A 13,630-nucleotide genomic window follows, 5' to 3' on the forward strand; every position below is an offset into this window, starting at 1 on the left:
CAGTGGTGGGAATCTGGCAGGAGCAGGTCAAAGGTCCGCCTGAGGAGGTCGGAGGGGCAGGAGGCCCTCCCTGCTGTCGGGGTCTCCCGGAGCTGGAGGAGCGTGTAGGTGGCCCCTGAGCAGTGGGCAGTGCCGGGCTGGTGTGGGTCAGGGAGGGCTTCTTGGCACAGGTCGGTATGCTTTGAGGATTGAAAGGAACCGGGCCCCTGGGGGGAGTGGCCAGGGCTGAATCCGGAAAGGGGTCTAGTTACGCCAGGATGGACCGCCTTGAAGTTCCAAGTTGGAAGTTTATCACCAGAGCAGCGGGAGCCATTAGAGGGGCCTGAGAGGTCAGGGAGAATGTTCCAGTTACCCACTGTTGCATAACCAACTACGCCAAAACGTAGTTTAAAACAATAATGTTTTCTTTCATACATCCCATAGTTTTGCGGGTCAGGAACTCAGCCAAGCAGAGCAGGGTGGGCTCGTCTCTACTCCACAGCTCAGAGTCCTCAGCAGCTTGGGGCTGGTGGGCCTCGCCCTCTGCCGCACGGTTAGTTCGGGCCTCCTCCGTCTCGGGGCAGCAGGAAGGCAGCAGGAAGGCAGCAGGTGGCAGGGAAGAGTTGGGGTCACTTCAAGATGGGTCTTGTGCCAATCCCCTATCCTCCCCACCCAGGCTCACTGTCTTCCCTGGGGTTGGCCCAGGACAGAGGCTCCGGCTGAGGTTCAAGTTTCACTGTATGACCTTGAGCAAGTCACTGCGCCTCTCTGGCCCCATCATCAGAACCTCTGAGATGGGAGTTCCTGGGCTAAGGGCTTGGAAGGCAGGGCGGACTTCCTGGAGGCAGGTCATGTGCACCTGGGGCTGGGGAGCAAGGCACCCCAGTCCATGTCTTCCCACAACATGAGCTGCGGGGCGCTCAGGCTGGCCTCATCCTCCGCAGGCTGAAGCTGGAGTGTCCGTGGGACGCGGCTGCCCTCTGCCGGCTGCAAGGCAAACACATGCAGCTGGCCGGGGCCTGCCGCCATGGATCCTCCTGGCCTGGGCACCCAGTGATTGGGTGGCTGCCCAGGGAGGGGAGAAGGAGGAGAGGGTGTGTGCCCAGTCCAGCAAACCAACCTTCTGCACCCACTCCAGCCCCAGCCGGCCCTGCCTCCCACACTGCGTCAGCCCGCTACCTGTCTCAGGCCTCCTTCCCCACTCCACCCCACCTTTCCAGCCCCTGACCCCATGCACCCCTCCCTCCTGTCTTCTGATTCTCCAGAAAAGCCCCTCTCCCTGCCCCTGCCTCTGCTCTACACTGTGTCCCCAGCTACTTGTGTCCCCAGCTACCTGTTTCCCTTCTCAGCCTCACTGCCCTCAGACCTCAGCCCACGACCTGGCATTCAGAGCACTGGCCCAGGTCACCAGGGGCCACCTCCTCCAACCACACCCAGAGGCTCCCTCTGCAGATCTCTTCTTTTTTCAAAAACCTTTTAAATTGTGCACAAAATTGCATTGAACAAAAATATGGAATATAGCCAATTATTATAAAGCCAACATCCACAAAGCCACCATCCAGGCCAAGAACTAGAGCATCAGCAGCACTCTCAGGCCTCCCATGTCCCTCCCGGCCGCATCCCTGCTCTGGCGGACGTGACCACTCTGCCCGCCTCACTTCCTTGCTCTGCTTCTCTGTGCTGTCACCACCTAAGCATGCCTCTCGGATCACTGTGGCCCAACGTCCCCTTTCTAACTTCACCCAAAGGGCGCATGCGTGGTTTTGCTCACAGGGCAGGGCATTCGCCCCCAGCGCTCCTCCTCAGGGCAGCGTGGTGCCCTCCGCCCTGTCCTCACCTCTCTGGCGATCCCTGACTGTCTCGCCTCCTCTCCGATGCTGTAACGGAGATGGCTTTGCTCTGTGCGCCGTTGTTCACACTGTCTACACTGTCTCCAGTGGCAGCTGTGTCTATCTGCCCTTCGTGACCTGGCGGCAGCTGACCCCCTCCTTGGGAAGCCGTCGCAGCCTTGGCCTTGGCAGCCTGCTCCCGCCCCGTCCTCCTGCCTCCAGCGGCACGTGCCCCAGCAATGGGGGCCCCTCTTCCCGCCACCACCCTTTGTCCTCGAGCCCCTTCATCTCGACTTTCCCCTACCCCGAAGATCTGCTCCCTTCCCGAGGCTCCGGTCACAGCCCTGAGGGCTCTCTCCCACCCCTCCCTCCCACCAAGACGGCAAGCCCGACCTCATCAGCCGCCTGCTGGCCACCTCCACCCCCGGCGAGCCCCTCCTCCCCAACCCAGCTCCTCCTGCCCACTCGGGGCAGGCACCTCCCCCACCCAAGGACCCCAGGCTCCACACCGCCTCCTCCACCACCTCCCTCTGCCATGCCCAGGCCCCCTCAGTCTGCCTCCGCCCACCGCCGAGGTCTCAGCGCCTCCCTGCTCTGGGCCTCCAGTCCCCATCCATCCATCCTCGTCCTCGGTGCTGGGCAGCCAGGGGGTCTTGTCACCCAAAACCTTCCCCAGCTGAGCCCCTTCAGTGGCCTTCAGAACTGAGTCCAGGCTCCTGAGACTGGCCTCCGAGGCCCCCTTCAGGCTGCCCGCTGCCTCTGCAACTGCACCCCTGTACTCATTCCCTCCACTCTGCCCCCAGTAACCCTCCAGCTCTGCCCTTCCACACCTGCTCTAGCCTCCCTGCCTTTGCCACAGCCTCCCCTCTACCTGAGAGCCCTCTCTCCACCCCCAGGTGACTCCTTATCCTTATCCTCCCCGGGTCAGCTCAGATCATCACCACCTCCAGGAAGCCTTCCAGGATGCCTAGGCCGGGAAAGAACCTCCTCTAAGCTCCCCTCTGTCACATATGTCATTGCTGTCCCCTCAGTGTAGATGGGAGACCACAGCAGGCAAGGACAGTCTAGGCCCATCTCTGCTCCGTGGTGCAGCATGGCACAGACAGAACTGGCACACACAGCGCCCAGCAAGCGTTGGTGACTGGGAGGTTATTGTGCTGCTTCCAGCGTGGGCTTAATACTGAGTCTCTGTGACCTTGGGAAGGCCACTTCCAGCCTCAGTCTCCCACCTATACAGTGAGGGTACAGGGCCTTGCGATCAGTGTAGTTGGTGGCAGCCACACACGTCTTTGGACGAGGTGCCTCCGATCCCTCCACACATGCTTCTTACTGCGGGGTGCTTCTTGCATTGCCCCGCCAGGCTTTGGGGAGGTGCTGACCGCCGCCTCCTCCTTAGTGGAGGCCGGAGCTCTGCAAGACGAGAGCAGCCACATAATCACACCGCTGTGCCCCGTGCCCAGGGCTCTTACAAGATGATTGTTTAAAAGAAGGCACTCCCAGGGTGGTGCAGGGAAGGGAGGTACCGTTGCCAGGCACCCGAGGTGCCAGGGCCTGGGTTGGCCCTCCTCTCCCACCCCCTCCCCTCCTCCCTGCAGCACCCCCACTGAGGGGGGTGATTTTCCCATTCCATAGGTGAGAATGCTGAGGCTCAGAGAACACCTGCCCCTCTCTGGAGCCAAAGAGGAGGTGCTGGTGCAGCAGAGGCCACCAGTGCTTGGTGGCAGTGGGCAATTCAAACCCGGAGCCACCTGACATTTCTCACCTCAGAGCCGGGCTCCTGGTGGTGGTGGGTGAGGGGCCGTGGTGGGCGCTCAGGCACAAGCACAGTGGCTTTGGAGTCAGTGCCCCAGAGGACGTGCCAGCCCAGAGACAAGACGGGGAAGGGACTGTCCTGCCCCTCCCCCAGCAGGCTGGGAACGGGCGGGGAGCAGGCAGCGGTGGGGGCAGGACCACAACAGTGATCTGGGGCAGTGCCTTGCGTGTTCTCAAGGCTGGGCTGTGACGCAGAGCATGGCCCTGGAGGGGGCCCAGCTCCAGCTGCAGCGAGAGGTCAGGGCTGCCCACCTACAGGCTGTGGCCTCCCAGCCCAGCTGCGCTGCCCAAGGTCCCCACTGTGCAGGGGCAGGGAGGAGGGAAGCCAAGGAGGGAGGACCGGCCCACACGGTTCCCATGATCATGGAGCACTGGCCAGGATAGAGACTGAGGGGCCAGGGCCAAGGTCCCCCTCAATCACCCTGGGGAGCCCCCACTCTCAGAGCGCAGCCAGGCTGGGGGGCGGGGGAAAGGGACCTGTGGAAGGCCCACGGGGCTAGTCTCCGAGGGCTGCAGTCCAGCAGGGACCATCTGGCCAAGGCGAGGACACCATGCTCTCCCTCCCTTGGCCCTCTCACCCTGGGCCCAGCTTTCTTCCCCTGCCAAGGGCGGGTGTTAGTCACAGGGCTCTGCTCACCCCAGGGTGGCTGAGTTGGAGAACAGTGGGGTCTTAAAAAAGGTTGAGCCCCTGAATTAGAAGAGAGGGTGATCAGATTCAGGCCCAGGGGTAGGACCAGGGGCTGGCGGCCCCTTCCTGGATGTTTCGTGTGCACACATATGTCCCAGCTCTGGATGAGATCATAGTAATTTGCTCTTCGTTTCACAATCGAGCATGGCCATCCCTCTGTGTCAGGGCAGTTAATCTGGGTCATTCTTTGTAACTGCGCCTGCAGGCCGAAGGCTGAGCATGCCGTAGTATGAGACCACAAACTGCGCTGCAGTGAGCATCCTTGAACACGTTTCCTTGGGCGTGTATGTGTGTGTTTCTCTAGGAGATAACCCTGGAAGGTGAGAAACCCACATGGTTGCTGTTGTCATTGTCCAGAGCAGACATGTGAGAGTTTGAACCAGGCTGGAGAAGGAGGGGACAAATTTCCTTTGCCAAAATACCGTGGGCTTCCTCCAGCCAGTCTGCTGAGCCTCTCGGGCCCTCCTCAGTCACAGGACGCCATAATTGAAGATCTAGGGCATAGCGGAGGAGGGGCGGGGAGGCTGGGGACAGTGAGGAGGAAGAGGAAGGGGTCTGGCCTGTTGACTGAAGCAGCCCTTAGAACAGAAACGGGCTGGGACGAGAACAGCAGCTCCGCATTATACCTGCCGGGGCAGGGGCTCCCCACACCAACTCTGAGCCCGCTGCCAGCCCGCTGTCTCCCGTATGAGGACTCTGAGGCTCAGAAGGTGAAGGGCTGCGCTGGGCTTCTGACGTGGCTGCCCACAGAGCCCTGAGCATGTGTGCGGTCCCTGGACTGAGTGTCCCAGTTGGCGGGGCTGTCTGAGGACACCAGATGGGCAGGTCTGGAGGAGCCGCCCTGGAACCCGGCTGGGGCAGGTGCCGGGGAGATGGACCTGGCACAGGCACCAGTTAGAGGGAGCCCAGCCAGAAGGCTAGACAGCGGCAGGTGACAAGTGGTATCTGACGAGCCCCTGCTGTCTGGGGACCCCTCCCTTAGAAGCCGAGGCCTGCCGTGCAGCAGGTGGGAGGCAGTGGCGGGGTAGCCAGGCCACATCCGCAGTCAGCAGGGGCCCAGGTGGGATCTGGGGGCAGAGCTCCGCTACCCGGGGCATCACTCCCCCATGTGTGAGGCTCCCACAGCTTCAAGAAGCCCAAGGCCACCAGGACTCAGCAACTCCGGAGCGAACTCGCTTCCCTGCTCCACGTCCCTCCTCCCAGCTCACGCCTCCTCCTCCTCTCCCCAGACCTTTGTGGCTTCATTTGGGATTGCTTTCCTATGGTGCTATTCAGATTTAAGAAACTCCCTTCACCAAACTTTTTAAATTTTTGATTATAAAACAAATGCATATAAATATAGCTCATGCATCCTCCTAGGTAAATAAATGAGCAAACATGAATTTTTCCCCAAATTGGCATTGTACTGCTAATTCATTTTTGCAGCCTGCTTTGGTCACTTGTCAACATATTGTGAAATGTCCATGTCTGAGGGTACCATGGCAGGACTGCGCAGTGCTTAGGAGCACAGGCTGAAGGCCCAGCGGACCTGGATTTCAGAACCTGGCTCTGCCACTCAGGAGTTTGGTAACCAAGCACAGTACCCACCTCTCTGGGTCTTGGTTTCCCCATCAGGAAATGGGGATGATTTTGGTAGCCGCCCTCACAGGCTTGTCCTGAGGACTGAGGGAATGCACATGGCGTGCTCAGAAGCTGCCCGGGACACAGTAAATGCTCAGTGAACTTCAGATGTTAGGATTGCTTTGATTCCTTTTTGTATTATTTCATCATATTATGGGGGTACAAATGTTTAGGTACATATATTGCCCTTGCCCCACCTGAGTCAGAGCTTCAAGCGTGTCCATCCCCCAGACGGTGCGCACTGCACCCATTAGGTGCAAATATACCCATCCCCTCCCTCCCCCTCCCATCTGCCTACACCCGATGAATGTTATTCTGTATGTGCACTTAAGTGTTGGTCAGTTAATGCCAATTTGCTGGTGAGTACATGTGGTGCTGGTTTCTCCATTCTTGAGATACTTCACTTAGTAGAATGGGTTCCAGCTCTATCCAGGATAATACAAGAGGTGCTAGATCACCATTGTTTTTTGTAGTTGAATAGCACTCCGTGGTGCACATATACCACATTTTATTAATCCATTCATGTATTGATGGGCACTTGGGTTGTTTCCACATCTTTGCAACTGTGAATCGTGCTGCTATAAACATTCAAGTGCAGATGTCTTTTTTTTTTTTTTTTTAATAGAGTCTCACTCTGTTGCCCAGGCTAGAGTGCTGTGGCGTCAGCCTAGCTCACAGCAACCTCAAACTCCTGGGCTCAAACGATCCGCTTGCCTCGGCCTCCCAGAGTGCTAGGATTACAGGTGTGAGCCACCACGCCCAGCCCAGATGTCTTTTTCATAGAATGTCTTTTGTTCCTTTGGGTAGATACCCAGCAATGGAATTGCTGGATCAAATGGTAGTTCTACCTGTAGCTCTTTGAGGTATCTCCATATTGCTTTCCACAGAGACTGCACTAGTTTACCGTCCCAGGATTACTGTTACTCCTAACCTAAAGACTGAGTCCAGCTTCCTGGCCCCACCTTGCAACCCACATCGTGCAGCAGGATCCCAACTCCACCCTGGGTCCCCTGGGCCTAGTATGGATCCTATCCTGACCGCAAGGCTGGTTGGGGGCTGGTGCCGAGGTCAGCTCCCAAGTTGCATTAGTGGAATTTCTGAGAGGTTCTTACCCAGGTCCTCAGAGCTGTGAGGAAAGAGGAGCTAGAAGAGGGAATAGAAGGAGGGGAAGGCTAAGAAGTGGCTGTGCCTTAGACTCTGGGGACCTGGCCCAGATCACTTCAAGTCTCTGCTGCCAGTAGTCTCCCTCTCCTTGAATCTGGGCCCTGGGTCCCCCTAAGTGGGTATCATGGGACAGGAGGTGGCCCCTGGGAGAAAACATTAGTGCAGCTGCCCTGTCATGGCCAGGAGCCAGTTGTAACCACCCCTCCAGAGACTTGCTAAGACTTGGGGGCATGGTTTGGGCTCATGCTGCTTGTAGGCCTTGGGGGTGACAAACTGATTTCCAAGTGTGGGTGCAGAAGTGGGATGGGGGCTCCCGTGGGACAGAGGGCTGAGCTCTGGGCTCTGGGACCCACAGGAGATGAACAACTACCGGCGGGCCATGCAGAAGATGGCGGAGGACATCCTGTCTCTGCGGAAACGGGCCAGCACCTTGGAGGGGGAGAACCGCATGCTGAGGAGCCAGCTGGCCCAGCAGGAGCTGGAAGACGGGCAGGACAAAGCCCACGAGGCCCAGAGCCTGGGTGAGAACGTACAGGCCACCGAGGGCATCCGGGCACCTGCCTGGGCCTGTGCTCTGGGTTGTGCAACAGGGCGGTAGGGAGCTTTTCCCAGGTGTGCATGCAGCTGGATTGGCGCTAGTTAGTAGGAGCCCCGCATGCTCACAGACACTCACCCCGTCCCGTCCCCGCCGGGTCCTCTGGGGGGGGGGGGACAGAGTGCAGGCCTGTCTCAGGCCCAGGGCTGACAGCGCCTGCCCTCTCCCCGCTGTCTGCCAATTTGGGAGGGGCCCTCCCTGAGCCAGCTCCCGCACCCACCCAGCAGCGTCCATGAAGCAGAAACTGCTGCTGAGCGAGACGGACATAAAGACACTGAAGGACAAGGTGCAGCACCTGCAGAATGAGCTGATCCGAGTGAGCTGGGGCTCGGGTGGGGAGGGAGCTGGGGTGCGCAGCGTTGCGGGAGAGGTGTGTGGGAGCAAGAGGGACGGCAGGGAAAGGAAGTAGGCGCACAGAGGGAAGGGGGCCCAGCCCCCTGGAGGACTCAGCAGAGGGGCCAAGGGGACTCCCAGGCACCCATTCCTTTCCCCTGCCCCACAGAAGAATGATCGAGAGAAGGAGCTGCTCCTTCTGCACCAGGCCCAGCAGCCGCAGGCCGCGCTGCTAAAACGGTACCAGGACAAGCTGCTGAAGATGAAGGCGCTGGAGGAGACTGTGCAGCACCAGGAGAAGGCAGGTGCCAGACAGGCCACCCCCAGAGGCCCCCAGCGACAGCAGGCTGTGGAGCCCCGGGGCCAGCCCAGTCTCTGCCTTGCCCTCCAGGTGATCGAGAAGATGGAGCAGGTGCTGGAGGACAGGCTGCGGGAGAGGACCGGGCCGCCGCCTCCCAACAGGCGACGTGAGTGAATCTGCGCCCAGCTCTCCCCCGCCCTGGGGGCCCTGCCCTCCTGCAGGGCCCACGGCTCAGCTACATCTGTGCATCTAGGAGACCCGGGATCCTGCCACTGCCCTACTCATTCAGGCACTGAGACTTCTAGAGGTCCCCTGGGCTCCCTCCTTCCCTGGAAGCCTCTCAGGACACAGTTGGGACACAGTGTGTGAGCCAGGCTAGACAGAGGCTGGACCTCCCCGGGGGAGGCCCCAGCAGACTAGAGCCGAGAGGGGTGCTTCCCAGGGAGCAGCAGTTCCCAACTTCTAGCTCCAGGACACTTTGAATTGTTTCCCCATGTCCTCGTATCTTCAGAGATTCCGCCTCTGCAAAGCAAACAAACATGCTTGATTAAATCAGTGATTCGTTGCGGTATTTTTCCCCATTGATGTTAACCAAAGCCACCTAGAACTGCCAGTCAGAGGTGGCTCTGATAAGCAGGAAAGAACCAGGTGCCACCACTGGAACAGTCCAGCGCAAAGCAAGGGACTTTGCAGAGCCGCCTGTGCAGCCTCATCATGGCCCCCGTGTGGCCAGCCCTGAGCTCAGCCAGGCAGTGGGTATGGGGGGTGGGGGTGCTAAGGGTCTTTAGAAAGCTGGGCCAGACTTTCAGGGCCACTGAGGTCGTCGGGAGTCTAGGTGAGAGACAGGAAGGCAACCTAGGGAAACAGCCTAGAAGGACAGCCCAAGGAATGTGGGCTCCATCGTGCTGGCAGTAGGGAGCCACTGGAGGCTTGAGAGCAGAGGAGGGGCAGATTGGAGCAAAATGCTGGGGCAAATCAGGGCAGGGACATGGAGGCAGGAAAGCCCATCTCACCAGCAACTGTGGCCTTGTCTACAGCCTTACCCATGCTCTCAGCCTCTGGCCTTCCCCTGGGTTCTACCAGAGAGAGCCTGCCCAGTGACCTTTACACGGTGCTGCTGGCAGAAAACTCAAGGCTGCGGACAGAGCTGGACAAGAACCGCCACCAGTCGGCCCCCATCATCCTGCAGCAGCAGGCCCTGCCGGTAAGAGCTGCCGGCACAGGCTTGGCCTGGGCCTGCCTGTGCCGGTCACCGGGTGCCCGGTGCCCAGCAGTCACTCACAGCACAGTCCAAGGTGGAGAGCAAGACCAGGAGCTCGGCTTCCCAAGGTCTCCACTCTGCCTGGAGTCTCCTGGAATCTGAGCTCTCAGGCCTCGCTCTTTTCCTCCTGGGGAACACGCGCACCTGAAACCTCCGCCTCCACCTCCTCCAGCTCCCTAGAAAGCAAGCCCCTAGCTGACCCTCAGTCCTTACACCCTGACCCTCTTGCCGGCTGGCCTCCACCTGGGCTCCACGCAGGCCTCTCAGAACTCCCTTCTGAGGCACTTCCTGGGATTGGCGCAGCCTTGGAGAGCCCTTTCCCCCATCCCAGGTGGACCCCGGGGAGTTGGGAGCAAGAGGAGACTTGGCAGAGAGGCTGCAAGAGACGGATGGCCCAGGCCACTCCAAGTGCACAGAGACCCTGCCCACACAGGTGGGTGTCCGGCCAGAAACGCCCAGGCCCGCCCTGCTCCAAGGCCGCTCCCGCTGCCTTCCGCTTCACACAGGCCCAAAGGCCACCTGCGGGACTGCGGACGAGGGCTGGGGTGGGGCACGGGACAGCTTTCTCTGCGCGCCAGGCCCCACCTTGAAGAGCTCTGTCGGGCAGCACACCCGATGTGCAGACATCCGGGCCAAGAGCGAGAGGGGCTGGCTCCACAGACTCTTCTCTTCACAAAAAGACCCGGTTCCAGGTTCTCTGCGTGCACCAGAGGAGCTCCCTGAAGTAGTTCACACCTAAAACCCGAGGTGTGGACGCTCCATGTTCCCGAAATCTGTGGGGGAAACAGCCGTGGCAAAACCGCGTGTCAGGCCCCTTCGGGACCTCAGGGACAGGGAGCGGCCGGGCCTGAGGCTCTGCCCCGGGGGGCCGAGGTCGCAGCTCAGAACCGGCTAGTCTCCCCTCAGCACCTCATAATTCCTGAGCTCATGGGGCCAGCAGCCCCCAGCAGGGCCACACATGACTTCTGCTTTGCCCACAGGATCTCCTCAGCAATTCTTCAGACAGGTTTAATCTCCTGGCCAAGCTGGAACGAGCTCAGAGCCGGATCCTGACCCTGGAGAACCAGGTAGGTGAGAGGCAGGCGGGGATCACGCCGGGCAGGGCTCCCCACACAGCCTGTGAGCAGGGCAGGGGGGAGTGTGAGCAGGGCAGGGTGGGCGTGTGAGCAGGGCAGGGGGGCGCGTGAGCAGGGCAGGGGGGCGCGTGAGCAGGGCAGGGTGGCGTGTGAGCAGGGCAGGGTGGGGTGTGAGCAGGGCAGGGTGGGGTGTGAGCAGGGCAGGGTGGGGTGTGAGCAGGGCAGGGTGGGCGTGTGAGCAGGGCAGGGGGGCGTGTGAGCAGGGCAGGGTGGGGTGTGAGCAGGGCAGGGTGGGGTGTGAGCAGGGCAGGGTGGGCGTGTGAGCAGGGCAGGGGGGCGTGTGAGCAGGGCAGGGTGGGGTGTGAGCAGGGCAGGGTGGGGTGTGAGCAGGGCAGGGGGGCGCGTGAGCAGGGCAGGGGGGCGCGTGAGCAGGGCAGGGTGGGCGTGTGAGCAGGGCAGGGGGGCGTGTGAGCAGGGCAGGGGGGCGTGTGAGCAGGGCAGGGTGGGGTGTGAGCAGGGCAGGGTGGGCATGTGAGCAGGGCAGGGGGGCGTGTGAGCAGGGCAGGGGGGCGTGTGAGCAGGGCAGGGTGGGCGTGTGAGCAGGGCAGGGTGGGCGCGTGAGCAGGGCAGGGGAGGCGCGTGAGCAGGGCAGGGGCGGCGCGTGAGCAGGGCAGGGGCGGCGGGTGAGCAGGGCAGGGTGGGTGTGTGAGCAGGGCAGGGGGGCGTGTGAGCAGGGCAGGGTGGGCGTGTGAGCAGGGCAGGGGGGCGTGTGAGCAGGGCAGGGTGGTGTGTGAGCAGGGCAGGGGGGTGTGTGAGCAGGGCAGGGATGGCGTGTGAGCAGGGCAGGGTGGTGTGTGAGCAGGGCAGGGTGGTGTGTGAGCAGGGCAAGGGGGTGTGTGAGCAGGGCAGGGATGGCGTGTGAGCAGGGCAGGGTGGTGTGTGAGCAGGGCAGGGGGGCGTGTGAGCAGGGCAGGGACGGCGTGTGAGCAGGGCAGGGGTGTGGACTCAGGGTCCGGGGTCAGTGCATGCTGGCGTGCAGAGAAGGTCCATCTGTGTCTTATCATTTCGCCTGTGCTGCCCGTGAGGTCCCTTGGGAAGACGTGGAGCCCACCTTGCCTGGTGCTTTGCTTCCACCCGGAGAGCAGGCTCAGGCCCTCTGTCCCCGCTGTCAGAGACGAGCCCTGCGGCCCGGGTCCTCAACCGCCCTCTCTTTGTCTGCAGTTAGAGGACTCAGCTCGACGCTGGGGCCGAGAGAAGCAGGACTTGGCCATACGGCTGCAGGAACAAGAAAACGGTTTCCGGCACCCTTCAAACTCCATCACCCTAGGACAGCCAGTGAGTGACCCTTGTGCAGGGGCTCCTGGGGGCTCCGGCGGTGGACAGGAAGCCACCCCAGCCCCCACGTCACTGTACCCTGAGGAAAACCGTCCCGGGTGCCAGTTCCTGCTGTGTTACCAACTAAAGGCCTTTCTGGGCCTTTCTCATCTGAGGGACACAGAAACTCCCAGCCAAGGCCACCCTCCCCCACAGGGGCCGTGAAACTCACGGAGGAGATGACTGTGGGTGAGGGTGGCCACACAGCCATCTCTGGGTGGCCTGACACTGCCTGTCTTTAGGACTGGCTTTGCCCGTGGTGGAGTAGCCTGTGCCCCACACCCCACGGTGCCCTTCCCTTCGGAGGCGCGGTGGCTGCTCTGCAGGTGTCACAGGAACGGCCAGCCTGCTCACAGCAGCCCCTCGGGCTCAGCCCCCAGCAAAGCGCCTGGCTTCTCCTGCTCCTAAGCCAGTGGTGCTTTGCCCAGGGCCAGAGGCTCAGTGGCTCCTGGGAAAGGCCTGAAAAGGACAAGGGAAGTGACAGGGAACACAGGGCTGCCCTTGCAAACGCACCTCAGCCCTGGGATTCTTGGACAAATTGTCACCTGCTGTGATCAAATGAGTTTAGAAATCTTTAGGAAGCCATGGCCCACTGGGTTCTGGACCCTCTGAGGCAGGGCTTGCCAGGCAGGATGCCCTTGGATAGGTCACCCCCGAGAATGGGGGCACGCTCACGTGCCTTGCTTTGCATACCACAGATTGCCTCCACCCAATCCAAGGACCTCAAGCAGCCCCCAAAACTGGAGCCCGTGCTGCCCAGCTCGGACACTAAGCTCGACAAGCCCTCGAGCTCCCAGGAGATTCCTAACTCTCAGCAGGCCTGAGCACCAAGCAGGCCTCTTTCCCTGAGTGCTGGACAGCCTCACCCCAGCCCCTAAAAATGACTTTGTTATAATAAATGCTGTAGCTCCATGTGCGTCCACCTCTTTCCTAGGGTGGGGCAGCCTGGGGGCCAGCTTTCTCCGCCCAGGCTCCGAATGTGGTCTGGGCCTCTGCGGCAGCCTCACAGCCGCCTGCCTGTCCCAGGAGCTGGCATCTTCGGAAAGATGCACTGACCCACAGTCGCTCCAGGACAGTGAAGAGAGGACTTCTGAAGCAGGGGCCAGGGAAACAACCCCTCCTAGACCGCAGAAGAATTGAGGCCAGCTCTGTGGGAGACATGGGGGAGGCTAGGACTTTCCATCTGCCCTAAAACATCTATCATGTCTGAAGTCCCTTTTTTAGAAATAGGGTCTTGCTTTGTTGCCCAGGCTGGAGCACAGTGGCGAAATCATAGCTCACTGCAGCCTTGAATTCCTGGGCTCAACCAATCCTCCCACCTCAGCCTCCCGAGTAGCTGGAACTAAAGGCATGCACCACCACACCTGGCTGATTTTTTATTTTTTGTAGAGTTGAGGTCTTGCTATGTTGCTCAGGCTGGTCTTGAACTCCTAGCCTCAAGCAATCCTCCCGCCTAAGCCTCCCAAAGTGCTGGGATTACAGACATGCGCCACCACCCTTGACCTGAAGTCTCTTTTTTCAAGTTTGGTTTATCTGGCTCTTGGGAAGGGAAAGACTTGGAGCCTCGCTGCGGCAACCAATTACAAATCAGTGTGAGA

General features: G+C 60.6%; 1 protein-coding gene across 1 annotated transcript in view; it reads left to right on the plus strand.

The window, feature by feature from the left end:
- CCDC33 (coiled-coil domain containing 33) overlaps positions 1 to 12,937 on the plus strand; it is an 85,132-nt gene extending 72,195 nt beyond the window's left edge. The window contains exons 12-19 of the mRNA XM_012748251.2: positions 7,448 to 7,613; positions 7,915 to 8,003; positions 8,190 to 8,321; positions 8,412 to 8,487; positions 9,359 to 9,525; positions 10,563 to 10,649; positions 11,880 to 11,993; positions 12,731 to 12,937. Coding sequence (XP_012603705.1) covers positions 7,448 to 7,613; positions 7,915 to 8,003; positions 8,190 to 8,321; positions 8,412 to 8,487; positions 9,359 to 9,525; positions 10,563 to 10,649; positions 11,880 to 11,993; positions 12,731 to 12,856 — 957 coding nt within the window. The 3' untranslated portion in view covers positions 12,857 to 12,937. The remainder of the gene's footprint in view (positions 1 to 7,447; positions 7,614 to 7,914; positions 8,004 to 8,189; positions 8,322 to 8,411; positions 8,488 to 9,358; positions 9,526 to 10,562; positions 10,650 to 11,879; positions 11,994 to 12,730) is intronic.
- Positions 12,938 to 13,630: the final 693 nt, after the last annotated feature.

Source organism: Microcebus murinus, chromosome 6 (genome assembly GCF_040939455.1).
Source record: "Microcebus murinus isolate Inina chromosome 6, M.murinus_Inina_mat1.0, whole genome shotgun sequence".
In the NCBI taxonomy this organism is placed as follows: domain Eukaryota; kingdom Metazoa; phylum Chordata; class Mammalia; order Primates; family Cheirogaleidae; genus Microcebus; species Microcebus murinus.